Here is a 27845-nt window from a genome sequence, read left to right on the forward strand (position 1 = left end):
GACTCCAGAGCCACTGGGATTACAGGGGTGCACTGATGTGCCTGGCGTCAGTATCAGAATTGTCCACAGATGGTAAGGCTGAAGGTTGTCTGATGAAACTTCACAGGCACTTAGTAATGTAAAATTTATTTCACATCTTTTCAGATCAAAAAGATCTGAAAGATGATACTTAAAGGGTCAGTATCTGGAATGGGATATCCCACATCGAGTCTTAATATAATTTTGGTGGAGTATAAATTTGTAGATCAATTAAGATATAAAGCACATGCTCAAATTCACTTTAAAAGGGAAGACCCTTTTTTATTAAACTTACATGTTTTGTTTTCTTCCTTTCAGAATCCTAATTTCTTAAAAAAAACAAAAAAACACCCTTTTGTTTCTACTTAAAAACAACAACAACAACAACAACAACCATGAATCAAACAAACCAAGGAAACTATTAAAACATTGCTTTCGTGGTGGGCAAAGAGGCAGTGGAGTTCAACATGAGCATAGAAAACTACACCTGGGGCACAGAAAGAAGTCACCACCGTGGGGTGCGGTGGGGTGGAGAAGCAGCACTTCAGCGTCCAAGCAACAGACAGACCAAAGCCCTAATGATCTCACAGATATAATCAATCACTCTAGTTTTAAAAAAAGCACACATTCTCCCCTCCTTTCCCCCGTTCTCCTGGCGACAAGGCCTTCACAGAACATATGTGTTCTTCACCAGCTGCTCCTTGTCATCTGACGAGCTCCAGACAGTGCGGAGAGCACGCTCCTGCTTCTTGCGTGCTATCCGGATCAGGCAGACCACAGAGGCTCCCAGGAGGAGGATCAGGACCATCACAAACAGACCTGCCAGGACCACCGCTGGGGACAAGATAGGAGACCAGTGAGGCAAGGAGGCAGAGAGGAAGCAGGCGGCTCCCCAGGGACACATGACAGCCTTGAGTGAGCAGGACAAGGAACAGAACTTCTCACGACCCAGAAGGGCTTGCAGAATTGGAACTAGGGAGACAGCCTGCAGGGAGGTCAACCAAGGAGAGCCCCTGAAAAGAGGAGGTGCCGTGCCATGTGCACACGGTGGCTCTTTGTGCTCCTCCTTTTTGAAAAACACCACTTCTACTCCCAATCCCCAGCCACCAGTTGGGGCAAACTGTATGGGATCCTCAGGCAACAGATGCACACCAGGGGTGCAAAACTCTTACCTGTAGTGTGTAACATAAAACCCCAAAGGTTCCAAGTCCACACATACTCCTGGCCAGCAGAGAAAAATGTGACCCTGCAGGTGCCCAAAAGGTCTGCTGGTGGAGTGACGCCAGGGTGGAGCTAAGGGTACATCTGGAGCAGGCGCTGGAAGGGACCCAGGTGCTCCTAATTGCTGGGTAGATGTAACAATGGATCGATTGTTCGTCCCACTGCTTAGTGAGGATGCTTTCTTTCTGGGCAGGGCTCTGTCTAAGGTGTGTGACTTCCTGTGTGGCCTCTTGACTTCCCCTCCTCCACTGGCTAAAGAACTTCAGACTCTGGCTTTGGAGCATTCCCGTCCACCTCAACCCCCCGACCAACTCTTAAGGCCTGGGCAGCTTCCCACCCCCACACCCGGGAAACCAGGTTCCAGTTTCTAGAACCAGGCAGACTTGCAGGCCAGGTCTTGGCTCCTTGGCTGGTAAACAGGTCAAGAACGAGGCCAAACCAGTGTGGCAAGTCATCTGCGCCAAGATTCACAACTCGGGCTCAGAAACAAAAGTGAGAGGATGCTGAGCCTCCACGAAAGGCCAGACTGCTGGGGGACAGTGGAACTGGCCTGTCGCTCATGCGGCTCTCCTCTCTGGAAACCCTGACCAACTGTTTATACCCTACAACAGTAGAGCTCTCTTCAACCCTCAGGTCAGCCTCAGGTGGCAGAGCCCCCAGGCCTCGTGGTGGAGACTTGTCCTACCCCCCCCCCGGCTGCCTGGGCAGGGATGGCCTCTGGAATTATTGACTCACACCAGCCTATCTGTGTACAAAGTGTGCTGGGGCGAATGGCCACCACATGTTCCAATCTCATGTAAAGACAAGAGCTTTCCACCAAAAAGATGTTTAGAGTGAAAAGATAACGTGGGCAAGACAACACGAGCCTAAAGAAACCGCAGCTGAGCAGACGGAGCTCAGCGGAGGAAGGAAGGCTGTAGGCAGCTGGAGGACAGCAAGAGGTCACTAACCTTTGGTCGCAAGGGGCAGAACAGGGTACATCTCCTTTCCTGGAAGAGAACACACAACTCTTGAGAGGTCAGCTCACAGCCCTTCCCAGCTCATGGAGTGGCCACCAACCCAGGCTGCCCCTCAGGCTCCTCTCAGCCTTGGGGTCCTCGCAGGGAGCTTTTTCTGAGGGACTTCTAACTGTGGGGCTGAGGCCTTGCCATCTGGTGGGATCCAAAGAACAGCCTTCCCACAGCTCTCTTCTGAGGGAAGGAAAAAGGGACTCGAGTCCTTGGGGAGGGCCAACCACCTAACTCTGTCTTGGACTTGGGTCAGGTGGACGCACCAAAGCAGCGCTGCATGCAGGCCTCCTTGGAGAGATAGCTGTTCTTATTGCCCCGGCACCCCCCGTAGATGAAGTTGTCACAGGAGTTCTTCTCAGCATCATAGTACCAGCGTAGGAAGGCTGCCCGGCAGGGCCCTGTGACGGCCTTGGCAGCGCAGTATTCTGTAGGCAAGAGCAGGAGCGTCACAGCAGCACCAGTCAGCAGGACCCCAGAGAAGGGGAAGAGCTAGAAGGTGCCTCAGCAGACCAGGTGGAGAAATTCCGGTGGAGAGCTCTCTCAGAGTAAAGGACCTGGGTGAGTTACTGACAGGGCCACTCTCCCAGCTGCCGCTCTGCCCTACATCCTCACATAGCTTCTTCACAGCCAAGACTGGGTTCCCGTACAGATGACACTACGGGAAAGGTGCCAGGGACTGTTCCCAGCACCTTCCGAATACTGACTCAGATTCCACCATATCTGTCCTGGACCCTCTCTGCATACCCAGGAACTGTGAGGTGGAGCTGCAGCAACTCACCCACAGTCCCACAGCAGGTGGGAGGCAGAGCAGAAGGTAAATTCTACAACTCCACTCCACTCCCTTTCCAGTAAATCTTCTCCCCTGGCACATCCTTTCAATGCTAGCGTGGAGCACTTGCTGAGGACTGTCACCTCCCATCCTAGTCCACAATGCCACTACCCAGAAAGGCCAAAAAGCTCTGTTCTACTTTCTTTCTTTTTTTTTTTTGGTACTGGAGATTGAACTCAGGGGGACTCAACCACTGAGCCACACCCCCAGCCCTGTTTTGTATTTTTAGAGACAGGGACTCACTGAGTTGCTAAGCACTCGCTGTTGTTTAGGCTGGCTCTGAACTCGCAATCCTCTTGCCTCAGCCTCCCAAGCCTGAGATTCCAGGTGTGTGTCACTGCGCCCAGTTGCAATTCTTTTACTTTTCTTTCTTTCTTTTTTTTTTGCAGTGCTAGGGGTGGAACCCAGGGCCTCATGCAGGCTAGGCAAGTTCTCTACCACTGGACCCCATCCCTGGCCCTCCCTCAGTAGATGATTTAATTGCCCCTTAGCAAGAAATCATGCATAATTTTTCTTTAGAAAGTTATACCTTCATAGTTGAAAACATCATCAGAGAGGTCATCAGAATCCTGCCTTCTGGGAACTGAAACACAAACATCTTTGTCAGGGAAGCTGGGATGGACACAAGACACATGTCCTAGTGGGGACTAAGTCTATAAGGGCCCACTAAGAGAGCAGAGACATAAGTGTCACCTTTAAGGAAGGGTGTGGACTACAGCACCTCCTAGTCAAAGCACAGGACAGTGTCAATGAACAATCCCACCACCTAGAGATCACTATGGAAACTGACCCAGACACCATTTCCGGTGCCATCAGGACAGTGTTGTTCCTACTTTCTGATGCAACTAGAAATTTCATTCTCCTGGGGAAATTTTTCTGAAACAGGATGGAAACCTAAGTTACCAGGTTTCCATCCTGTTATGGCGGGACCAGGTTCTGGATGAGCTTGAGAGGCCAGCCAAGGGAGTGAACAGTGCATCCAGGCAGAGAAGTGCCGGAACAGGTACAGGACTCCTGGCCTAGCACAACCGGAAAGCGACTCTAGCTAACCCTGGCATGCTGCAAGCCAGGCGACCTCTCACAGCCACCTAACTAAAACATTCTCATGTGGCACAAGTGTGGCACTTGTGTGAGTCAGAGGCAAGGTCCAGACTACAATTAGTGGTGGGCACCCCGGGATTTCTTCCTTGAACGGACGGGGCACAGTCCTCCCTCCCTGCATGGCAGGTCTCTCTGCCCCGCCCCCAGCCCACTGCCTGGGGATTGGCCCCTGAGGTGCCTTTGCTAGTGCAGGTACCACTCACCCAGGCTCCTGCTGCAGAGTCCTTAAGTATAAAGGAGGAGTGGGGCGGCTGCTGTGAGCACTACAAAGCAAGCTAACGCCAAGCTCGAGATCAGGACTGCAGCAGGCCAAGAGGCGGGCGGGCGGCAAAGGATGGAGCCCGGGAGACAGCAACATAACAGGAAGCAGAGGAGGGAGAACAGGCGAGAAAGCTGGGGTGGGGGGGGAGACAGCATAGCGGGGCGAGGCCCACAGGCAGGGACCTGAGCCTCCTCTGGGCAGCCAGGAAGCACCACAGAACCCTTAACCCTCCTGTGCGCAGGACAGGATAGCTCCCCAGTGGCAGAATGTCGCAGCCCAAAGCCGGCTGCCCTGGCAGAGCCATATTTACCGATTCTGAGCCAACAGGACCAGGAGGTGGAAGCCCTCTACAACTCCGAAATTACAATGTCCTTTCTCAATTGCCATCCAGGTGGCCCTCATTCCCTTCCTTTTAAGAACTTACCACTTGGGACAGAAGAAGCTCCTCCATTCCTACTGGAGTCCAGATCATAAATGGAATTTTCTGCAAGGGAACAAATAAACAATGCAGAAGACAGTGCACCTCCCCACTGTGTGGGAAGAAAGGCCAGCAGGTGTGGGTGGTCCTGGTGCCCTCAGGTGCTCCTATCTCTTCTTTTTTGGTTCTGGGGATGGAATCAAGGGCTCTTGACCACTGAATCACATCACCAGCTCTTTTTATCTTTTGAGACAAGGTATCGCGAAGTTGCTGAGGCTGACTTTGAACTCCCGATCCTCCTGCCTCAGCCTCTGGAGGTGCTAGGGTTATAGGCGTGTGCCTAGCTCATTTCTTCTGTGGATGGTGTGTTCAGTCGCATGATTGATTTTGACATGAAGAACCCAGGCTGGCTCTGAGAATTCAACTTTAAGGAAGTCAAAGCAAAGACATGCTGAGTGACTTTAAAAAGCAGAGAGGCCGGACAGAGAGGCCAGCCTGGGCAACTTAGGGAGACCTTGTTTCAAAAAAAAAAAAAAAAAAAAAAAAAAAATTAAAAGGTTAAGAGGCCTACAACGGTGTAAACTTAAACAGTGCTAGGTGTGTGGCACACTCCTGTAATTCCAGCTACTCAAAAGGCTAAGGCTGGGCTGGAGCTGGGGCTCAGCAGAGGAGCACTTGCCTAGCATGTGTGAGGCACTAGGTTTGATCCTCAGCACCACATAAAAATAAATATATTTTGTCTACCTACAGTTAAAAAATATTTTAAAAAAGACTAAGGCTGAAGGATCACAAGTTCAAGGCCAACAGAGGCAAGTTGGCAAGACCCTGTCTCAAGAAAAAATAAAGAAAAGGGTGAGGACATGGCTCAGTGGTATACGCTTAACTGTGCAAGGCCCTTGGTTCAAACCCTAATACTGCCTAAAAAAGAAAATAAGGTTCAAATGGCCAGTTTTATGTGAAGTACCTTTTATTCCCACCACCCCCCACACAAGTTAAGGGGGTGGGTGAAGAGGCTGGCTGGTCTGGGAGTGACCTTGGAGAGGATCAGGGCTGGCCTACCTATCCGGATGCCGCTGGACAATTACCTCACAAAACAGCTCCCCTGTTCTGCCTCTCTCCCCACCAAGCAACCTCCCAGCAATCTGGCTGAGAGGCTTGTCTGCGTGGACTCAAGCGTGGGCAGAGGGACATGAGTGTTGTCCCCTAGGCGTTCTAGTTCTCATTATAAATTAATAAACATTCTTATCTGGCTCCCCAGAGCTTGCCTACCTAGGAGAGCGGACACGCTGGCAAGAACTCCCAGGACTGTGGCTCTGGCAGTTTCCAGCTCTTCTCAGGCTGCTGTGAGAGAACCCGAGAGTCACAGCTGGTGCCACACATGAACTTTCTAGGTCCCTGCAGCTGGTGCCAGGCCCTGGCCCAGCTCCAAGAAGTCAGCAAACCTGCCTTCTCCCAGCAAAACACAACCCTTGCCCCAAGTAGCAACGTTTCTTCTTACATCCATTGGTCCCCTGTGTGTCCCCAACACCTCAATCCTCCTCCTGAGAAGATGGGGAGAGCACAGCGGTAAATTTCCCCACATGGCATCATTGCTGATGATGGAAAAATAAATGACATTTCCCTCAGTTGCCATCTTGGGAAGTTCCAGTTACCCCCAGAGATGAGGGACTGACCTGTCTGATCTCAGCTCACACTCTGCCTCCTCAGCTCTCCAGACTATTGCTGAGAGAAAGGCAAACTGCCCCCCAAGGGGTGCACTGCTGGGTTGTGTGCTCCTGCACTGCTTTAGACCTGAGGTCACAGCCAAGGCCACTTTTGTCCTCTCTTTAAGCTTATCTGATCTCTGAATGCATAGCTCAAAGCAAAGAGGGATTATAGCCAGTGGGTGACAAACAGAAAGCTGTGAGCACCAGACAAGGACAGGCAGGACAGGCTCAGGGGCTGACAGTAGGTGCTGAGAAGACAACACAGGGTCCACACTGAAGAGTCCCAGCCTCAAAGCCAAGTCACCTGCATGAGCCTGGCTTGGTGGCACACACCTGTAATCCCAGAGGCTTGGGAGGCTGAGGCAGGAGGATCAAGAGTTCAAAGCCAGCCTCAGCAACAGTGAGGTCCTAAGCAGCTCAGTGAGACCCTGTCACTAAATAAAATACAAAATAGGTCTGGGGATGTGGCTCAGTGGTCGAGTGCCCGAGTTCAATCCTCCTTCCACACACAACTAAAAAAAAAAAAAAAAAACCTGCATGAAGTCATATACTAACATTAAGATAGTACTTATAAGACTGTCTGGCCAGGGCTGGGGCTGTGGCTCAGAGGTAGAACACTTACCTAGCATGCATGAGGCACTGGGTTTGATCCTCAGCACCACATAAAAATAAAATAAAGATATTGTATCCACAAAAAAAAAAAAAAAAAAAGACTGGCCAGTCACGGTGGCCCATGTCTGTAAACCCAGCAGCTTGGGAGGTTGAGACAGGAAGATCACGACTTCAAAGCCAGTGTCAGCAAAAGCAAGGCGCTAAGGAACTCAGTGAAACCCTGTCTCTAAATACAATACAAAACGGGGCTGGGGGTGTGGCTCAGTGGTTGAGTGCCAAATTCCATGCCTAGTACCCCCCACCCCCCAAAAAAAGAGTGTCTGGAAAGCCCCATCTGCGGGCTCTGGAACACCTGGGAAGGATCAGGTCCCAGGATGCCAACACCTCCCTGCCATTAGCTCTCAAGGAGTCCTCCCAGGCTGGGGGTGGCCAGGGCCTGCTGGCAGTATGTTAGGTTTTTATTTAACTGTTAGGCTGTCAGGATCAACATTATCTTGATCCCATGACCCACATTCCAGTGTTAACTCATAATTTGGCTGTATGAACTTTTGTGTCATTTGTCCAAGAGTTAAAAATAACCCAAAGGCCCAGGGAACGGAGGGCAGCCTGTGAGCAAGTTGAAAGTTCCATCCTCTAGGACTGTGCAGGCGGGCACCTTCAATCAGAAGAGGTCTGTTCTCCCTTTCAGGAAGAAGAGGTGAGACCTGTGAACAACTGTGAGGCTGCAGCGCACTGAGCTAGTTTGTTCAGCTTTTTAAATCTCTGGAAGGTTCTGCAGTGAAGCAGCAGCATACAGCAGAGAGTGTCCACATCCAATAAACTATTTTTAAACAGTAAAATTTCCCATACTACCAAGGTCTCACCTGTAACACCAGCACATTTCTCAAGACACTCCTCCTTGCTCTGGTAATTGTTGTCATTACCTTCACAGCCACCATACACGAATGGCTGGCAAGACCCTTCAGTGACATTGTACCACCATCTGGGGATGGAGGCCCGGCATCGCCCCACCACCTTCGCAACTCGGCAAAAGTCTGAAACACAAAGCAGAACCCAGCTGCTGTGACAGGGCAATATGGCTTCAAAGGACATGCACATTCCTGTAGGAGGAGGCCCACGATCTTCCTATCTCCAAGAGCACCAGAGCCTTAAGATCCAGCCAGTCCTTCTGTGAGCTGTTTCTAAAGCCTGAGCTGCCTTCAGGCCTGCTTGGCGAGTCCTTCCTTGTACAGGAAGAACCATGTCATCCAGAAGGAGCCATCTACCCACCCGGCTGTGGTTCAGCTGTGTACTGCTTCTGCCCCTGGCCCCCCTTATCAAGACATACACAACCAATATAGAAAAATGACCTGCAAAGGCAAACACAGATTCCAGGACCCTTGTGGATGCTGTGCCACCTAACCAGGCCAAGGGAAGCTTAGCCCTGAGAGATCAGAGCTGGCGAAGTGAGGCTAGGAAGGAGATGTGCTGCTGGTGAGTACAGCACCCCCAGGGGCACCTTCCCTAACTTTTTCTGTCCTCTCCCAAACCAGACAGGCCACTCAAATTACAAAAGCCTTAGAAACAACCTTCCTAACTCTAGTTCTCTCATTGGCAATGTAGGCCACACCACCATTGTTTCCATTTGAGCACAAGGAGATAGACCCGGGTTTCAAGGAGTCCCAAAATCTGGCCCTGCTCTAATCAAAGGGAAATAAAAAACAATGTTATAAAACTCCAACCAGATTATTTGCATATAAAAGGCTAGAGGTTGGCCTCTCAGAAAGGGAGAAAAAAACTAGCCTAGAAGAATCACCTTTCTCTGGATGACTCCCAGGAAAGGAAACCACCAAAAATAACTTGATCATTGGATTCCACACCTCCCTGCACTCTAGTCCCCACTAATGCTGATCTGCATAGGGTCCGCACAAGGGTGCTTGATAACCAGGTCTCCATGCAAGCATCCAGGGTGGCAAACACAGACTCCAGGACCCTTGTGGATGCTGTGCCACCTAACCAGGCCAAGGTGGGTCATTTTACCTCTCTCTAGTTGTTTCCACGTTTGCCTGGCTTATTTCACCAACTGGCTTATTTAACCTCTGAAAGCATACAGGACTGCTGTGTCTCTAAAATACTCCCTGATAGGCATGAAACCAGATGTTTCTCGAAATACCAATCTCTCCGTGAAGAAGGCTGCTACTGTGCAAAAAGCACACTCCCTTCCCCAGGAGCTCCCACACAAGCCAGGAAGTCCCAGGTAACTAATTTGCAGAAAAGGCATGTTCCCAAGCAGGAAGTTATCGTCTAAAAGCAACCATCCATTAAATCTGTCAAAACGCTCCTTATCTGGACGTTTCATGGAATGAAATCACACAGTATGTCCAGAAAAGGCAAATTGACTGGGACAGGAAGTGGACTAGTGATTCTCTGGTGCTGGGGGTGGACTGGGCAGTGACTGCAAATGGACACAGGGATCTTTGGGGGATGATGGAAATATTCTAAAATTGGACTGTGGTGATAGCTGCATGAATCTGTAAAATGTAAAAATCTTTGGAATGTATACTTAAATGAGTGACTTTATGGTATGTAAATTAAAAACAAAAACAGGGGACCCGGTGCAGTGGCGTGCCTCTGTAGCCTCAGCTGTTTGGGAGGCAGAAGCCAAAGATTTTGAGGCCAGCATGGGCAACATAACAGGACCCAGTCAACCAGAACCAGAACCATCTGGTTTCTACCTGCAGCAGGTATTTTTGACGATGTGCCCAAAGGTCACTCAACAGAGGATTAACAAGGCCCAGGGGAAGCAGCCCAACTCACACCCGTCAAACCCCAGAGGCAACACCGGATTCTGCTACAGTCCCAAACTGAAAACATCACCTATGCAGGGAGCGGCCAGCAGCAGCCACAGCCTACCAAAGGCCCTGCCACACTGAGCAATCACTCTGCTTTATGTCAGTCACACTTTCTAAGCAGTTACTGGTAATAAAAAAAACTTGAGGGAGGAATTGTTTGCCTTAAATGGATGAATCCCATAGAACATGAATTAAATCTCTAAGCAAAGACCAAAGTCCAGAGGGAGGGGCCGATAAAGCTCAAGGCAACCAGGAGGGAACCACCAGACACCACAAGACCATGGCATAATGGTAGAATTGGTGGCTTTAAATAAGCAAGGGTGACGGCTACATGCTAGGTGCTGGGAAACAAAAGCCTAGAGTATATAAAGAGGAAAAACAGGGGCTGGTGCTGTGGCTCAGTGGTGGAGCGCTTGCCTTGCACATGTGAGGCACTGTGTCAATGAACAATTACAAAAATAAAAAAAAAAAGGGGAGGGGGTGACAAAAAAGATCTACCTAAGGATGAGTGAATTGCGCTGCCCAGAATGTAGCCCTCATGTTATAGGTTCAGATCTGCAGGTGTACCACGGGCCACGGGCATGCTGACAGAGCTAACAAGGCACAGGGGTGATACAGGAAACCTAGACACTAAGTAACACGTCCAAGAAGAAAACCCACAGTGGAGCACACCAGATGTTTGTGTTTGCCAGCACACCACCTGGGAAACCAGGCTGACATGCAGCAGGTCACTGGGAGCCACCTGCAGTCGGAATAATGACGTTAGCTGAATAATTCTAGTGCTGTTCTCACCAAGGGGATCCAGCAATGGAACAGAGGCTCCCCCAGCATCAGGGTCTGCCTCAGAGACACCTCTTACCTCAGGGCTACCCAGCACCCCGCGGGACTGCAAAACGTTCTTTGGATGCGCTAGCACCTGCTCAATCTGTTCTAAAGTGCTGCACACCAACTTCCCAGATCCAAAAAGCAGCCTTGTTTTCAGGTTTGCTTGGGCGAGGAGGAGAGAAGAAAGGACTTCCCTGATGTCCCAGAGGAAGACAGAAACATCTGTATTAAGAGAAAACTCAAGAGGGCTGGGGCTGTAGCTTACTGGTAGAGTGCCTGCCCAGCATTTGTGAGGTGCTGGCTTCAAGCTCCCATTTAGGGAAAGACTCCTTTCTGTGAGTATGAAAGGAAGTGTCTCAAAATGAGGAGTCTCTTTTTATTTTTTAATATATTTTTTAGTTGTAGATGGACACAATGTATTTATTTACTTGTTTATTTGTTATGTGGTGCTGAGGATCGAACCCAGTGCACACATGCTAGGCAAGCACTCTACCACTGAGCCACAACCCCTGCCCCTCCTGCCTCAGCCTCCCAAATAGCTAGGGCCATAGGAGAGCACCCCTACGCCTGGCTACTAAATTGCTTTTAAACTTGCGTGGCATAAACCTTTATTCTGTAGGCTTGAGAGAAATGAGGTCATGGAAAGCAATTTTGTTTTAGTCTGTGTATTTGCTTAAAAGGAGGCAGTGTTCCGTCATAAAACATACAGTCTTCACTTCACCACAAATAACACCAATGAACTTTTTCTTTCATTGCTCTCCAAAAAGCTTTTATAAAAGCCAGAAATATTTTGGTATTTATGATGATTTCTATGATTTGTCATCTTTCTTAAATTTTTTTTTAAATTAAAGTACCGTGGCAAATTCAGATTAAAAAATGAGCAGGCATACAGATGCACCCATCATCCCAGGAACTCAGAAGGCTGGCGGGGGGGGGGGGGGAATCAAAAGTTTGAGGTGTGCCTCAGCAACTTAGTAAGGTTGTCTTCAAAATCAAATGCAAAAAGGGTCAAGGATGTAGCTCAGTGGTAGAATGCCCCCAGGTTCGATCTCCAATACTGGAGGAAAAAGGAAAAGAACTGAAATGAAGAGCATTACTTACTTTTTGACACCCAATTATTTGCCTCCACCTAACATTATGCCACTCATGTTATGTGCCTATTTCTAATGGTCACAATAAAAGTAAACCATGGGGGCTGGGGTAGTGAGTGGTTCAGTGGTAGAGCACTTGCCTAGCATGTGTGAGGCACTGGGTTTGATTCTCTGCACCACATAAAAAATAAACAAATAGAATAAAGGCATCGTGTCCATCTATAACTAATGAGAAAAAAAAAAAAGTGAACCATGGCCAAGGATCATGAGTTCAAAGTCAGCTTCAGCAACTTAGCGAGGTCCTAAGCAGCTCAGTGAGACTCTATCTCTAAATAAAATTTTAAAAAAGGGGCTCAGTAGTTAAATGCCCCAGGGTTCAATCCCTGGTACCCCCCCCTCAAAAAAAAAAGAAATAAAAGAAAAAAAGAAAACGAACCACAAAGCAACACCCCTACTTTTTAAATAAGGACTCTGAGCCTTGGGGGTGGATAAAGTAAGGCAAAAAATAAATAGAGCTGGGGTCTAAATTTCCACTCATCTGCTCAGAGCACTTGAGTGCTAAGGTAGGGACCGTCCCTTCAAAGGCAGCAGAAACACAGAACTGAGCTGCCTAAAAGCCAAAGAATTCCTCAGGGCTGTTATCACAGTCTGAGGGCTCACCAAGGCCAATTCCCTTCTTCAGAGGTCTCTTTGGGGCCTGGTTTCAGTCACACTTAAATGACAGGGTCACAGACAGCAACATACCAAAAGCACTGGACGAGGCTGGGGGTGGGGTGGGGGGTTTGGTTGGACATAATTTCAGGAAGCTATTCCTTAATGAGTTCTTCTATTAAGAAATGTCAACAGGGGCTGGGGATGTGGCTCAAGCGGTAGCACGCTCGCCTGGCATGCGTGCGGCCCGGGTTCAATCCTCAGCACCACATACAAACAAAGATGTTGTGTCCGCCAAAAACTAAAAAAAATAAAATTAAATTAAAAAAAAAAAAAAAAAAAAGAAATGCAACAGGGGCTAGGGTTGTGGCTCAGCAGTAGAGCATTCGGCTGGCACGTGGGGGGCCCTGGGTTCGATCCTCAGCACCACATAAAAATGGATAAAGTAAAGGTATTGTGTCCAACTACAACTAAAAATAAATAAATATTTAAAAAAAAAAGAAAAGAAATGACAACAGCCAAGGGCAGTGGCACACACCTATCATCCCAGTACCTTAATGAGGCATGAGAATCACAAGTTCAAAGCCAGCCTCAGCAACTTAGCAAGGCCCTCAGTAACTTAGTGAGACACTGTCTCAAAATTTAAAAAAATAATAAAAAAATAAAAATACTGGGGATTGAACTCAGTTACTCAGGAATGCCAGGCAAGCACTCTATCACTCAGCTGTTTTCTTAGGTGTAGATGGACACAACACAATGCCTTTATTTATATGTGGTGCTGAGGATCGAACCCGGGTCCTGCCAGTGCTAGGCAAGCGCTCTAACACTTGAGCCACAATCCCAGCCTCCGAACCTTACTTTTTAAAACTCAGTGAAACACTGTCTTCAAAATAAAAAATAGCTCAGTGGTAAAGTGCCCTGGGTTTAATACCTGCTAGAAAGAAAAAAAAAAAAAATCTAACAATAAAAAATAAATAATTGGTCTTAGAATACTACTGAGAAGCAATCATGAATGATATGTCAAGTCCTATTTCTATACTCACAAATGCAAAATTAAGTACATGTCTTCAAAACATAGGCAAGGGCAAGGCATGGTGCATGCCTGTAATTTCAGCAACTCAGGAGGCTGAAGCAGAAGGATGACAAGTTTGAGGCAAGCCTAGATAACTTAGCAAGATCCTGTCTTAATTTAAAAAGTAGTGGAGATGTAGCTCAGTAGTGAACACCCCTGAGTTCAATTTCCAATACTGCAAATTAAAAAAAAAAAAAAAAACAGGAAGAATAGGAAAAAGCTTCGGGAACCAAATTTGGAAGTACTCACTTCATAATATGTGAAATAAAAATGGAATTCATCTTTAGAAAACAGTAGCATTCTTTTACAAAAGCATAGTTAAAAATCACATATTATCTAGGTTGGAGATATAGCTCAATTGGTGGAGTGCCTGCCTTGCATGTACAAGGCCCTGGGTTTGATCCCCAGCACCAAAAAAAAAAAAAAAACATATTATCTAAAATATGACCCTAACTTAAAATCCTGGCAGGCATTTTGAACATTGGCTATTATCAAATTGGGAAACAGACTGGTCTTCTCAATTGCTAAATGATACCATGGAAAACAAGTTTCTCTGGTTCTGCAGTCACTAGAGCATTAACCAATGCATCCAGGCTCAGATAAATTCACTCAACACAGCCAGCTTGAATGATCTGCTGTCACCTTCTAACAAGGATATTACTGGAATTTTTGGCTCCGGGGCACTACCAATCCAATTTTATTTTGCAAGCTTGAGAAGATAGTACCTAATCATTCTTCAAAAAGGCAAGTTGGAGCCAGGTCTAGTGATGCAGCCTGTTTATCCCAGCTACTCAAGAGGTTCACAAGTTCAAGGCCTCAGAAACTTAAGGAGATCCTGTCCCCCAAAAATAAAAAAGCACAGCTGGAGTTGTGCCTACTTGGTTGCAAAGTACAAATTCTACTTTTGAAAGCACTAAAACATGAACAGAGATGAAACCATATATTTCTCACTTCAATCCTGCCTGTTCTTTCTCTGTCCCAAATTAATGATCAACTTGAACTTGTTGTTATCTTTTACTCATGTTATCCATTCAGAGTATGTTATTTTATTTTTGATGTGTGGTGAAGGGATTGCTGGGGATTGAACCCAGTAACTCAGCATGCTAGGTAAGTGCTCTATCACTGAGTTACCCTAACCCCGAAGTTTTTAAAAACAAGCAAAGATAACTTTCCTAGGGTTCTAGTCTTTAATACACTTTTTACTCCCATGGGTGCTAAAAACTGAAGCACAAGGTCTTCTCGTCTGACATACATGACATTTCCTGGGATTACAGGCGTGCACCACCACACCCAGCTCTGGATCATCTCACTAGCCTGAAGTCCATCATGAAGAGGTCCTTCGGCTATTTCCACTCTGCCCATCTGGTTTTTGTTTGTTTGCAGTACTGGAGACTGAATCTAGGGGTGCTACTACTGAACTACATCCCCAGACCTATTTATTTAGAGACGGGGTCTCATTAAATTACCCAGGATGGCCTGGAAGTTTCAATTCTCCTGCCTCAGACTACCAAACTGCTGGAGTTACAAATGTATGTCACTATACCTGGCTGTTTTGTTTTCATTGTTATTTTTTGAGGTACCTGGGATTGAAACAAGGGGCACTTTACCACTGAGGTACATTCCCAGCCCCCCTTTTTTGGGGGGGTGCTAGGGATTAAATTCAGGTACACTCAACCACTGAGCCACATCCTCAGTCCTATTTTGTAAATTATTTGGAGACAAGGTCTTACTGAGTCACTTAGCACCTTACCATTGCTAAGGCTGGTTTGGAACTCAAATCGTCCTGTCTCAGCCTCCCAAACTCCTGGGATCACAGGCGTGCGCCACCATGCCTGGCCCCAGCCCTTTTTATCTTTTCTTATTTTAAGACAGCATCTCACTAAATTGCCCAGGCTGGACAGGCATGGTGGCGCATGCGCCTATAATCCTAGTGACTCTGGAGGCTGAGGCAGGAGGATCTCAAATTCAAAGCCAGCCTCAGCAATTCAGTAAGGCCCAAAGCAATTTAGTGAGATCCTGTCTCAAAATTAAAAATAAAAGGGGCTGGGGACACATGGCTCAGTGGTTAAGCACCCTATGTTCAACCCCCCCCCAACACACACACACACTAAAAATAAATAAATAAATACCCTAGGCTGGCTTTGAACTTTGGATCCTCCTGCCTCAGCCTCTAAACAGCTGGGATTACAGGTGTGCCCCATCTCACCCAGCAATATCTGTTTCCTCCGAGCATGGGTCAGGGCCAAACAGTAAATACAGGCAGTAACCTGTAGTGCTGGGGTCAAGCAAAGCAATCTTTCAATCAATGGAGGCTGTTCCATGGCCTTCAAAGCTGGGTGTAGCGGGGCTTGTCTATAATCCTACCTACACAGGAGAACTACAAAGTTCAAGGCCAGCTTGCCTAATTTAGCTATACCCTGACTCAGAATAAAAACTGAAAAAGGTATGTGGGGGGTTGTCAAAACATTATTAAACTTTGTTACAAGTGTGAAATGAGTATTTAGTACACAGTATGCTGAATTATGAGAATTAAAAAGTGTTTAATTTCTTCTCCCCCAATGAACAATGTTTGCAGTATGATTCTCAAATGACATGGAGCCAGCAACACTGTAGTCTTTTCTAGATCTGCACTGGCTTCCAGCATTTTATCCTTTGCTCTTTCTGTGTTCCTAAGAGTTGCTTCCCTGTACGTGTTTACTGGCATGACTTGCTTTGGAACATCACCCACAAGTAACCTTCCTGGTTTCTGTGAAGTAGTCACTAAACTCCTCTGGCCACATAGCCACAGCCTCTGAAATGGCAGCAGTGTCAACATTCCCACAACTGGCAGGTCTTCTGTCGCTTCATTTATGCTTGGCTGGAATTTCACCTTCAGAAGTTACCACTTCTTCTCTTTGCTGCACTCTTGGGTTTTATCATAGGGACAAGGAGACAAAACACGCAACTACACGCTCTGCTGTGAACATATGAAACAAGGGATGACATGCAGTGGCCAGGCTCTATGAGGCTACTTCTCACTAACACGGGTATAATTTACAGGCCAGCAGCTGGCAATTCTACTTTACCCAAATCGTCACTGTGGTAACTGAAATTTGAGCCCTGCTGTTAGGGGTCAGAGGTAATTTAATGGAGTTGGGAAATGAAATTCATATGCTGAAAACTGTGCCTTTATTGTAGCTCTGTGGGTCACAGGGTCTCTGTTGCAGCTGTGCTCATTATGACATAAAAAGCACCATAAACAATATGTAAATGAATGTCCATGGCAATGTTCCAATAAAACTTATTTATGGACACTAAAAACCAATTTTATAAAATTTTCAAATGCCACAAAATGTTCTTCTTTGGATTTTTCTCAACCATTAAAAATAAGTAATAATCAGACCTCTCACTCACAGGCCACATTAGAGGGCATTACAAGCTGCAGTTTGCTAAGTCCTTCTTGAGAGAAGGTTTATAAGAACACTGCTCAGATGGACTCTCTAAGTCTCTTCTGTGGGACCAAACCTATAGCCCAGATTCCTGGAGTTCATATTCCTTAGACCACACATTCCTCAGGTTCCTCCTATGCCAAAAATGCTGCAGCACACCTATTCACTGCTAAACACTACTCTTCAGAAAAGCCACCAAAAGGAGGTTATTTGCTACAATAATCATCACATATTTGGAAATCGTATTTTATACAGAAAAGACAGATAACAGGCCTTCTCAGTATCAAAAGGAAAAAAAAATGGGGCTTGGGTTGTGGCTCAGCGGTAGAGCACTTGCCTCACACGTGTGGAGCACTACGTTCGATCCTCAGCACCACATAAAAATGGATACATAAACAAAATAAAGGTATCATGTCCATCTACAACTAAAAAAAAAATTAAAAAAGGGAAAAAAAAGTCAAGGACAAGGATTAAAAAAATGTGGCATTTATACACAATGGAGTATTACTCAGCACTAAAAAATGACAAAATCATGGAATTTGCAGGGAAATGGATGGCATTAGAGCAGATTATGCTAAGTGAAGCTAGCCAATCCCTAAAAAACAAATGCCAAATGTCTTCTTTGATATAAGGAGAGCAACTAAAAACAGAGCAGGGAGGAAGAGCATGAGAAAAAGATTAACATTAAACAGGGATGAGAGGTGGGAGGGAAAGGGAGAGAGAAGGGAAATTGCATGGAAATGGAAGGAGACCCTCATTGTTATACAAAATTACATATAAGAGGATGTGAGGGGAAAGGGAAAAAAAAATCAAGGGAGAGAAATGAATTACAGTAGATGGGGTAGAGAGAGAAGATGGGAGGGGAGGGGAGGGGGGATAGTAGAGGATAGGAAAGATAGCAGAATATAACAGTCACTAGTATGGCAATATGTAAAAACGTGGATGTGTAACCGATGTGATTCTGCAATCTGTATACAGGGTAAAAATGGGAGTTCATAACCCACTTGAATCAAATGTATGAAATATGATATGTCAAGAGCTTTGTAATGTTTTGAACAACCAATAAAAAAAATTAAAGTAAAAAAAAAAGTCAAGGACAAGTATTCTCACATACACAAAGGGCTTGGGTGTTCACAGATTTAAAACAGCTGAAAATTTACCACCATGACATCTTGTTTGGCTAAATAAGACATCCACAAAAGGAAATACTTGGAACTGTTAAAAATAGGAAAATATGCCAAATGTGATGGCGCAAACCTGTAATCCCAGCTACTCAGGAGGTTGAAGCAGGAGATCAAAAATTCGAGGCTAGCCTGATGAACATAGTGAGACCCATCTCAAAATATAAAGCAAGCAAGCAGATTTTAGAGGCTTTGAAGCTAAAGCAAAGCTCTGATTATGGAACCACCATGTCCCTCTGGATTAGGGTGAAGGCTGGGAATGTTAGACAACTAAGACATTATAAATGGGCCTAAATTGAGGTGAAGGCCTTCCTTACGTGATTTACATGTATTTGAACCTAGTTAGCACCAAAGTATTTCTTGGCACGTTTGTTAGCAAATACTACCCTTTGGCTGGGCATAGTGGTGCACATCTGTAACCCCAGCTGCTCAGGAAGATAGAAATTTTGAGGCTAGAGTTGGGTGTGGTGGCACAAACCAGTAATCCTAGCAGGTTGGGAGGCTGAGGCAGGCAGATCAAAAGTTCAAGGCCAACCTCTCAGGACCTTGTTGAAGCCCTAAGCAACTTAGCAAGACTCTGCCTCAAAACAAAAAGATCTAGGTATCTGGGGAATCTGACTCAGTGGGTAAAATGTCCCTGGGTTCAAACCCTGGTATTAAAAAAAAAAAAAAAAAAGGAAGTAGTTTGAGGCTAGTGTGGGTAATTCAGTAAGAGTCTGTCTCAAAAAAAAAAAATAATTAAAAAATAACTGGGTGTGTGTGTGCTGGAGAAGTAGCCCAATGGTAGAATACCCCACTAATGCAAAAAAGAAAAAAAGAAACAACAAAAATTGCCTTTTGTGATCTCCTTCCTTCCCTCTCTACTGTGGAATGCCCTATCAATCTTGGGCTATTTCCCCATCCTCCATCTCTGCAGTGCAGGGGATTGAACCCAGGGCCTCATTTATGCCAGGCAAGTGCTTTACAACTGGGCTACATCCCCAGATCAATCTTGGGCAGTCTGGGGTAATTAGCACACAGAATCTGTAACTTGAATTCACTTGTAAATAACAAAGTGAGGAGATAGCTGGCTCTCTTCCACAGGCCCCATACTGCAAGCTTGCAGATTCATTTTTTAAAAACCATGCAAATGGGAAGTTTTTCTCTAACACAAATTACCAACATCCTAAGTGTTCTGAAGATTAAAGGAGCTTTTAATCCATTATAAGTGCTTAAAATAATATTTGGCAAAATATTTTTTTTCCAATACTAGAGAATGAACCCAAGGCCTCCTTATACATGCTAGGCAAGTGCTCTACCACTGAGCTATATATATATATATATATTTATCTGTTGTAATTGGACACAATATCTTTATTTATTTTTATGTGGTGTTGGGGATCGAACCCAGGGCCTTGCCCCTGCTAGGTGAGCGCTCTACCGCTGAGCCACAACCCCAGCCAGGCAATAGCTTTTAATAAATAGTAGATGCTGTATTTTATGAACACTGGACTTTAATTTAGGAATGGAGGGAATGACGATGAAGAACAAAACATTTCACTAAAAAGTGCAACCAAACATGGTGACTGAGGACATCAAACCATGCATCACCCATCCCCTGATTTTCTTGCTGCACAACCATCTGCAGAGCCTCCAGGGATCAGAATAAGAAGGGACAAACAGCCCAGAGTGGTGTCACATACACGTAATCCAGTGACTCAGAAGGTTGAAGTTTGAGGATCCCAATTTCCAGGGCAGAGTGAGCAATTTAGTGAAACCTGTCTCAAAATAACAAAAAGGCCTGGGGATGCAACTCAGTGGCAAAGCCTGTCTGGGTTTAATCCCTGCACCAAAACACCATCAGGAGGTGGGGGAGGGCTGGGGATGCAGCTCAGTGGCACAGTGGGAGTAAAAACAATTATGCTCTACCCATCTGAACATTGAGTGCCTTTTCCCTAAAGAATGAGAAACACAAGGTTTGTGTGAATGAAGAGTACAGAACACCAAGGAGGTACTCGGGCTGTTTCTGGCTTTTGCTTTTAAGATGGGATTTTGCTGCGTTGCCCACACTGGTCTCAAACTCCTGGGCTCAAATGATCTTCCAAACTCAGCCTCCCAAAAGGCTGTTTTAATTCTACCAGGCAAAATTCCAAAACTTTTTTATAATCAGACTTAGTTTACAGTGCTCTATGAAGCCACCCATTTTGGTTAGGTGAATAGATTGTACATATTTGAGCGCTTCAGTTTTCAGTACAGAAAGCTATACTACCTACCTATCACCTCTAGGCTTGGGTGTCTGCAAATTGTCATTATTAGGACAAATAATTCAGAAACTCTAAAACAACCTCTATTTATGAGGTAAGAACATTTACAATGACAAATCTAAGTTAAATTATAAGGGTTATAAAATCTTGGTGTTTTAGATATAAAATTTTGACATGTTGGGGCTGGGATGTGGCTCAAGCGGTAGCGCGCTCGCCTGGCATGCGTGCGGCCCGGGTTCGATCCTCAGCACCACATACAAACAAAGATGTTGTGTCCGCCAAATACTAAAAAATAAATATTAAAAAATTCTCTCTCTCTCTACCTCTATCTCTCTCTCTCTTTGAAAAAAAAAATTTTGACATGTTTAGGTATGAAATTTTACATTTCATAAACTATCAACACAAAGCAAACCACTACTCCTACCATCACTTCACATTTATCACTGAAAAAGGACTATAAATTCTACCCTTACCAAAGTCCACAGCAAGAACTGAGTAGCCCATCAGAGTACTTGGAAGGAAACAAGTTGTTTCCAAGTCCTTCCCATGCTATGAATTCATTCAGGGGTTCTTCTTTTTTTTTTTTTTTAAGCTGTCAATGTTTGTTTGTTTGTTTGTTTATATGCTGATGCTGAGAATCAAACCCAGAGCTGCCTTCTTCTTTTTTTTTTAACGCTGTTAATGTTTGTTTATTTATTTATTTGTGATGCTGAGAATCAAACCCAGGGCCTCAAACATGCTAGGGCAAGCACTCTACCTACCACTGAGCCACAACCCCAGGTTCTTAACCTTTTGTGAAGCAAGAACCAGTTTTGAAATTAGTGAAGGCTAATGAAACTTGAACAATGATTTTCAACCTTTTATTTTTCACCATCACTCCTGTAAGGAGCTTCTTTAGATACTTTTTTTCTAATCAACCCATGAAATTTTATTATTTTAATTTACGCCATTTATTTTTCTGAAGCCATGGACCCAGACCCGGTTTAGAGTTACTGTGAGCCAGGCATAGTGGCAGACATCTGAAATCCCAGTGACCTAGGAGGCTGAGGCCAAAGGATCACAAGTTTGAGATCAGCCTCAGCAACTGCCTTAAAATAAAAAGAACCGGGAAAGGAGCTCTGTGGTAGGGTGCCACTAGGTTAACCCCTGTACTACAAAAAAAAAAAGGAAAAAAGGTAAAATGGCTTTCAATGAGAAATGGATTTCAAATAAACTTCAAAGTAATTAAACTTTTAAGTTCCTGGGCCTCAGCATCCAACATTCTGGCATTTCATTCTCTCACAAGAAGTTTTCCAAAAAAATCTTGTCAGAAACAGCTTGTGAGGGGCTGGGGATGTGGCTCAAGCGGTAGCGCGCTCGCCTGGCATGCGTGCGGCCCGGGTTCGATCCTCAGCACCACATACAAACAAGGATGTTGTGTCTGCAGAAAACTAAAAAATAAATAAATAAATAAATAAATAAAGTCAAGGCCCTCGTCATCCTGTAGGGACTGTAACCCGTGAGCTCCCAAAGCCCGGCTGTCAGCACGAAGCATAGCAACCCTAGAAGCATAGCAACCCTACGGTACTCACCTCACGGCACTCACCACCACCACCACACACACACACACACACACACACACACACACACACACGCTCACCTGACTTCACTATCTTCCTCTCATTATGGCGAAACAGCCAGGCGTGTGTGTTTTGTTTAGTGTTCTATTTCAAGAACCTAAAACAGTGCCTTGGCACTTGGTGGGTGCTCAATAAATATTTGCTGACTACCCAGGCATTGTGGCACACACCTGTAATCCCAGCTGGTAGGTAAAGGCTGAGGCAGAAAGTTTAAGGCCCACCTGGGAAACCTAGTGAAACTCTGTCTCAAAAAAAAAAAAAAAAAAAATAGATGGGATGTAGCTCAGAAGTAAAATTTTCTTGAGGTTCAAATCCCAGTACTGAGGAAAAAATTGTTGGCTATATCAGTGAATAAGCATTTCAACATGGTTTGCCTTTGAGCAGGTCAAGCACCTCTTCCATAAAGGACAAATGTTACATAAGATGTTGATCAGCTACTAACTCTACGCACACTTTAGCTCTTACATGTCATCTTAAGTTTGACCACCTGTCACAACTACCTGTGGGAATAAGGAGGAAGGGAAAGGAGTGGTCCCTGGAGATTTTCTGGAAAGTCCACCTTGTGTTGAAAGGCTGGGAAAGCTGTAATTAACCCAAGAGGTTAATGGAAACTGAAGATCGGCTTGGAAGCCAGTGGAGGTCGTGGAGTGAATGTTGACTTGCCATGCTTCAGTGGAAATTCCCAAGAGCAACCCACAAAGTACCCTAAGTCAAGTAACCATTAACACAAGCTGATGCCCAAGGCCAGACAGAAAGTTACTGGCAGCGGGAAGTACACTTAAAGGATAGCTCCTAAAGCAATTTCCAAGGTTAAACTCTGAAATATTGTACTGATCAAAAGTATGTACTTCAGGGCCTTTAAATATCAGGATTTAAGCTCAGAATGGTGGCACACACTTGTAATCTCAATTCGGGAGGGTGAGGCAGGAGGATCACAAGTTTAAAGCCAGCCTCAGCAACTTAGAGAGGCCCTAAGCAACTCAGTGAAACTCTATCTCAAAAAAATAAAAAGGGCGAGGGCTGGGATTATAGCTCAGTGGTAGAACACTTGCCTAGTATGTGTGAGGCCCTGGGTTTGATCCATCGGAACCACATAAAATAAATAAACCACATAAAATAAAAAAAATAAAGCATTGTGTCCATCTACAACTAAAAAATATTTTTAAAATAAAATAAAACAAAAAATAAACTAAAAAGGCGAGGGATGTTGGTCAGTGTTTAAACATCCCTGGGTTCAATCCTTGGCATCAAAAACAAAACAAAAAACCCTAACTATCAGGATTCATCACATGGAAAGAAGAGGAAAAAAAATTATGCCTATTTGTATGACAAAAGTGTTTTTTTTTTTTCCACCTTCCTTATAGCACTAGTACTGCACAATTTCTAAAAGCTGTTAGGTGTTATCTATCTCCTTTTACTAAATAAAGCATATCCTCAAGGTGGGGGATACATCCCAAAGGCCTACAGTTATAAAAAGTGGCAAATAAATTAGGCACAGTGGTGCATGCCCGTAATCCCAGCTACTCTGGAGGCTGAGAGAAATAAAAATATTAAAAATGGGTTCAATCCCCAGTACCACAAAAAAAGCAGGCAGGTAAATCAATGTGATAATTACAGACTGGGGTAGAATATATCCTTCCCAAGAGGCTCGGGGCTCCAGTCCATGAGTGCCATGTGGGAATAATACAGGCCTGTGTTCTGGTCAGGTTCCACCAGATCTATTTTTCAGGCAAAGCCAAAAGCCAAATGTCTTAAAAGTCACCAAAAGATTATATGAAGCTTCCCAGAAGAGGCCACTTTCTTTGGAATACAAATTTGTCCCTGATTCTGGAAAATCTAGCACAAGACCAAGTTTCCCTACTTGTCTGCAGGTTTGGAGTCAGGAGGACTCTTCCTCCAGGCCTTCAAGTGTGTACCTGCCACACCCTTCCCACTGCCCTCCACCACTTAAGAGCCTCACCAACATGGTCAGTCTCAGATCAGGATACACTGATCACAGACAAGAAGTCCCAGAGTTTGACTCAGGAGGCTGAGGCAGGAGGATCACAATTTCAAGACTAGCCTCAACAACTGAATGAGACCCTTTAAACTAAGACTCTGTCTCAAAATAAAAAAAATCAAAAGAGTTGGGATGTAGCTCAGTAGTAAAGCATTCTTGAGTTCAATCTCTAGTACCAAAAACAAACAAACAACAACAACAACAAAAAAAACACAGCCTACAGCCTACTCGGAATTAATCCTCATCCTCACACAGCCTGTTTTGTCCTATCTCCATCTCCCAATTCCTGGACCCTCTGGATTACCTTTAGCAAAAGCTCGCTTCTTCAATTGATTCTCTGAACATTCTTTTTTTTTTTGGTGGTGGCGCTGGGGATTGAACCCAGGGCTTTGTGCATTTGAGGCAAGCACTCTACCAACTGAGCTATATCTGACTCTCTGAACATTTTTTTTCAATATATTTTTAGTTGTAGACAGACACAATACCTATATTTTATTTCATGTGGTGCTGAGGATCAAACAGCATGTGCTAGGCAGGCTCTCTACCCCTGAGCCACAACCCTAGCCCCCTCTCTGAACATTCTTGTCACATTATCAGAGCAGACTGTTCACTGCCCACCTTGTGTATCATCTGACTCAGGTCCCTACTGCTCCCTGCTCCATAATCTTTATCTGGGTTCACCACCTCTCAGGCTGTTTTTAGCAGGCAATATCCAGACAGATGATCCTCTGGCCTCAGTTCCTGACTTTCTCTCCTCCAGTAAACTTGTCCTCCCAACTCCTCACTCTTACAGTCACCCTAGACCTTGTCTCCAACACACCAGGCTCTTCAGAACCGCACTTTCATTACCACAGTCACCGCCCACTGTGTCCTACTCTCTAGTTCATTCTCCCTAGAACCTCAACTGCAACAAGCTGTTGGCCCTACCATTCTCATGTTCCTCAGCCTGCTCGCGTCTTTACCCAGAATAAGTTCCATCACCAACCATTATAATCACTCCCTTAAACATAAACACATTCCCTCTTCTCGTCTCTCTACATATTCACCTGGCAGCACCTGTGCAGTTCCATGTACCAGGAGAAACACCTCACTCAGCAGGTGGCCTTTCTGTGTGAGAAAACCAAAGCAATTGGACTGCTTCCTGCCTCAGATGAAGTTGTTTGAGCTTTCAAACAGCACTTCAGATAAGTGAGGGCAGCAGTTCACCCAGCCAGACACTAGAACTTCTGAAAGGTCAGTAGGTCCAGCCAGTTGCAGCCATCAGGGGAAAAGTGGGATGGGGAGAGGGAGACATGAAGAACAGAGAGGTCCTCTGCAGTCAGACCTGGCTTTGTCAATGACTGCCGTGTAAGCAGGCCTGTCATGTCACCGCCACGCCAGGTTACATCCAGGATTAAACAATACCTACAAGCTCAGAGTAAGCTGTAACCACATGCAGTCGCAGGCCAGGTAATTGGAGATAAATCTTAACATTTCTTTATCTGAAAAAGCCCAGAATTGACAAATTCTGATTCATACTGTGACCTCTAGGAATGTGCTTCTCCCCGTTGGCACCTGACAACTTTTTAATTTCCTCCCTGCCTCAACAATAGGGCAATTAACCATTTTCCAGAAGTTACCACAGGGGATGAGGACCTAGCAGGCACACATCCTGCTTCCTTTCTCTTTTCACCCAATGTGCTGGCCTGCACAGCCCTGGGCCACCTGGTTCCTGCCCACTTCTCCCACCTCCCATTTTCCCCTTTCTCGCTTCGGCTCCAGCTCTGGGGGTTCCCGCTTTTCCTTGAATACAACAAGCTTGTTCCACACTCAAGGCCTTTGTACTCATTCATCCAGAAAACTGAACACTACTGTTCAAGGTCTTTGTGTGTGGCTGCCACTTCCTCATTCTTCATGTCGGAGCTCAGATGCCACCCTCCTCAGAGAGACCTCCCCTGACCACTGGAGCTAAGGGAGCCCCCATCATCATCAGATGATGATGTTCCTGTATTTCACCCTTTTTGTTTACCTCTTAGTCATTTAATCTTATGGTCAGTGCTCTTTATTTAAACATACACCATCTCTCCCGCTGGACTACCAGCTCTGTGAGCGCCAAGAACCAGGCCTATGGAATCAACTGTTGTCACCACTGCCAGCAGTTTCTGACACATGGCAGGGATTAAGTTCGCTGAATCAATGGATTCTTCTTCCCAGAGAGCTCTTTTCAAAACCCTTTGGTACTTGTCTGAAGTGGTTAAGGTTATAACAACACTTGAAGAAGCCAACCCCAGCGGCTGCTTGCCAATGCTGTCTCGCTGGAAGGCACCTTCGTCCCTGCACCTTGGCAAGGTCTCTCCCCTCCACCAGTTGCTCCTCTTCTCTTCCTTTCTTTTCTTCTGCCATCACTGAGAACCCTTTCTTTCTGGCCACCAAACCTACTGCAACTGATCTAGAAAAATTTCTGGAGACTGTTGCCCAATATCCAAAGAGATGAGGATAGGGGCTTCTTCCTCGAAGCACAAATTGCCACCAGGTCACCAAATCCAAGCCACAACCCTCAGAGGCCTTGCCTCCCTTGGCTTTCTTTGGCCGAGGAACTTTCCGCTGTCACGAAGAGTACTCGGTGCGGCTCCTCAACCCCTTCCTGCCACAGGAAGGGCCAAGGCCACTCCTTCTTGGTCAATACCCAACGTCCCCTCCCTCCTCCGAAGGAACTTTCCTGTCCTTGCTCCTCCGCCCGCCGTTCACTCCCAAGGGCCCCCAGACCTCCTGAAGGACCAATCGCTAGGGCCAGCTGCTCGCCCTACACGCCCCGACCACCTCCAAGTAGCCCCCAATTTCTACCCCCCTCAATTCCCAGGCCCAGACCCACTTCACCCCCGTCCCTGCCCCCCGGGTCCCGCCTCCGGCTCCCGCTATCCATTCCTCCCCGGACACCCATCAGGCCCTCACCGTGGATGCTTCGGCCTCCGTCGGCCACCTCGACCCCGGAGAGGAGCAGCGATGCCAGCAGGGCGAGGAGCGCCCGGCACCGCCGCGGCCCACACAGCTGCGCCATGACGGGTGCCTGGGATGCGCCGCCGAGGCCTCGAGCCGCAGGCCGTTGGGGTCTCGCGATCAGGTGCGGGAAGACCCTGGGCGCGCACGCGCGCTGGAGGTCCACAAGCTCAGGTGCGGTCGCCCCCCACCCCCCGGGATCCGCGAGGTGCCCACGGCTCCGAAAGTCCTTTCTCAGACCTTCGGTGACCGGACACTGTTTTCGAGCGCACCGCTTCAGTCCGCTTTTCACGCGTCCCTTTGCCCCTCGCGGTAGGTACTCAGGGACCCTTCCCAACTCAGAACTGCGCCACACCGCCAAACTCCCAGGGGGGCGCTAGAGCCAATGGCGGAAGCCTGGAAGCGGCTGGAAGAAGGCAGCCAGGCAGGCGGGCGGGGCGCACCTGGCGAGGCGGGGCGAGCACAGCGCAGGCGCAGAGGGCCGGCACCTGAGGAGATGCTCCCCCGCCCTTGGCGCACCTGGGCCCGCCCCTGGCGCAGGGAAAGGGGCAGGGCTCCCGCTGGCTCCTCCCTGATGGGACGCGGGCAGGTGGGGGCTCAGGTTGGTTGAGTGCCAAGACTTATGGCACATTTGCGGTTGGGCTTTGGCGACGACCTCTGAGTGCCTTCTCTTTCACCCTAGGCCTCTGAGTGGGAGGCAAATATTTCTTGGAAACCTGTTGCATTCTGCCCTTTTTGCTTTAGCCTTCCTT

At 46.4% G+C, this 27845-nt stretch overlaps 1 protein-coding gene across 1 annotated transcript; it reads right to left on the reverse strand.

Annotated features, from left to right (window-relative positions):
* Positions 1-274: 274 nt before the first annotated feature.
* Positions 275-27542, reverse strand: Spint2 (serine peptidase inhibitor, Kunitz type 2). Its single transcript, XM_046440133.2, has 7 exons — positions 27049-27542; positions 8041-8211; positions 4866-4925; positions 3608-3661; positions 2513-2674; positions 2190-2228; positions 275-852 (listed from the first exon to the last, which is right to left on the reverse strand). The coding sequence occupies exons 1-7, from the start codon at positions 27152-27154 to the stop codon at positions 686-688; spliced, it is 759 nt and encodes a 252-aa protein (XP_046296089.1). The 5' UTR covers positions 27155-27542; the 3' UTR covers positions 275-685.
* Positions 27543-27845: the final 303 nt, after the last annotated feature.

This window comes from Marmota monax, unplaced genomic scaffold (assembly GCF_021218885.2).
Source record: "Marmota monax isolate L192 unplaced genomic scaffold, Marmota_monax_Labrador192_F-V1.1 WCK01_AAM20220418_F8-fsc00228, whole genome shotgun sequence".
Lineage (NCBI taxonomy): Eukaryota > Metazoa > Chordata > Mammalia > Rodentia > Sciuridae > Marmota > Marmota monax.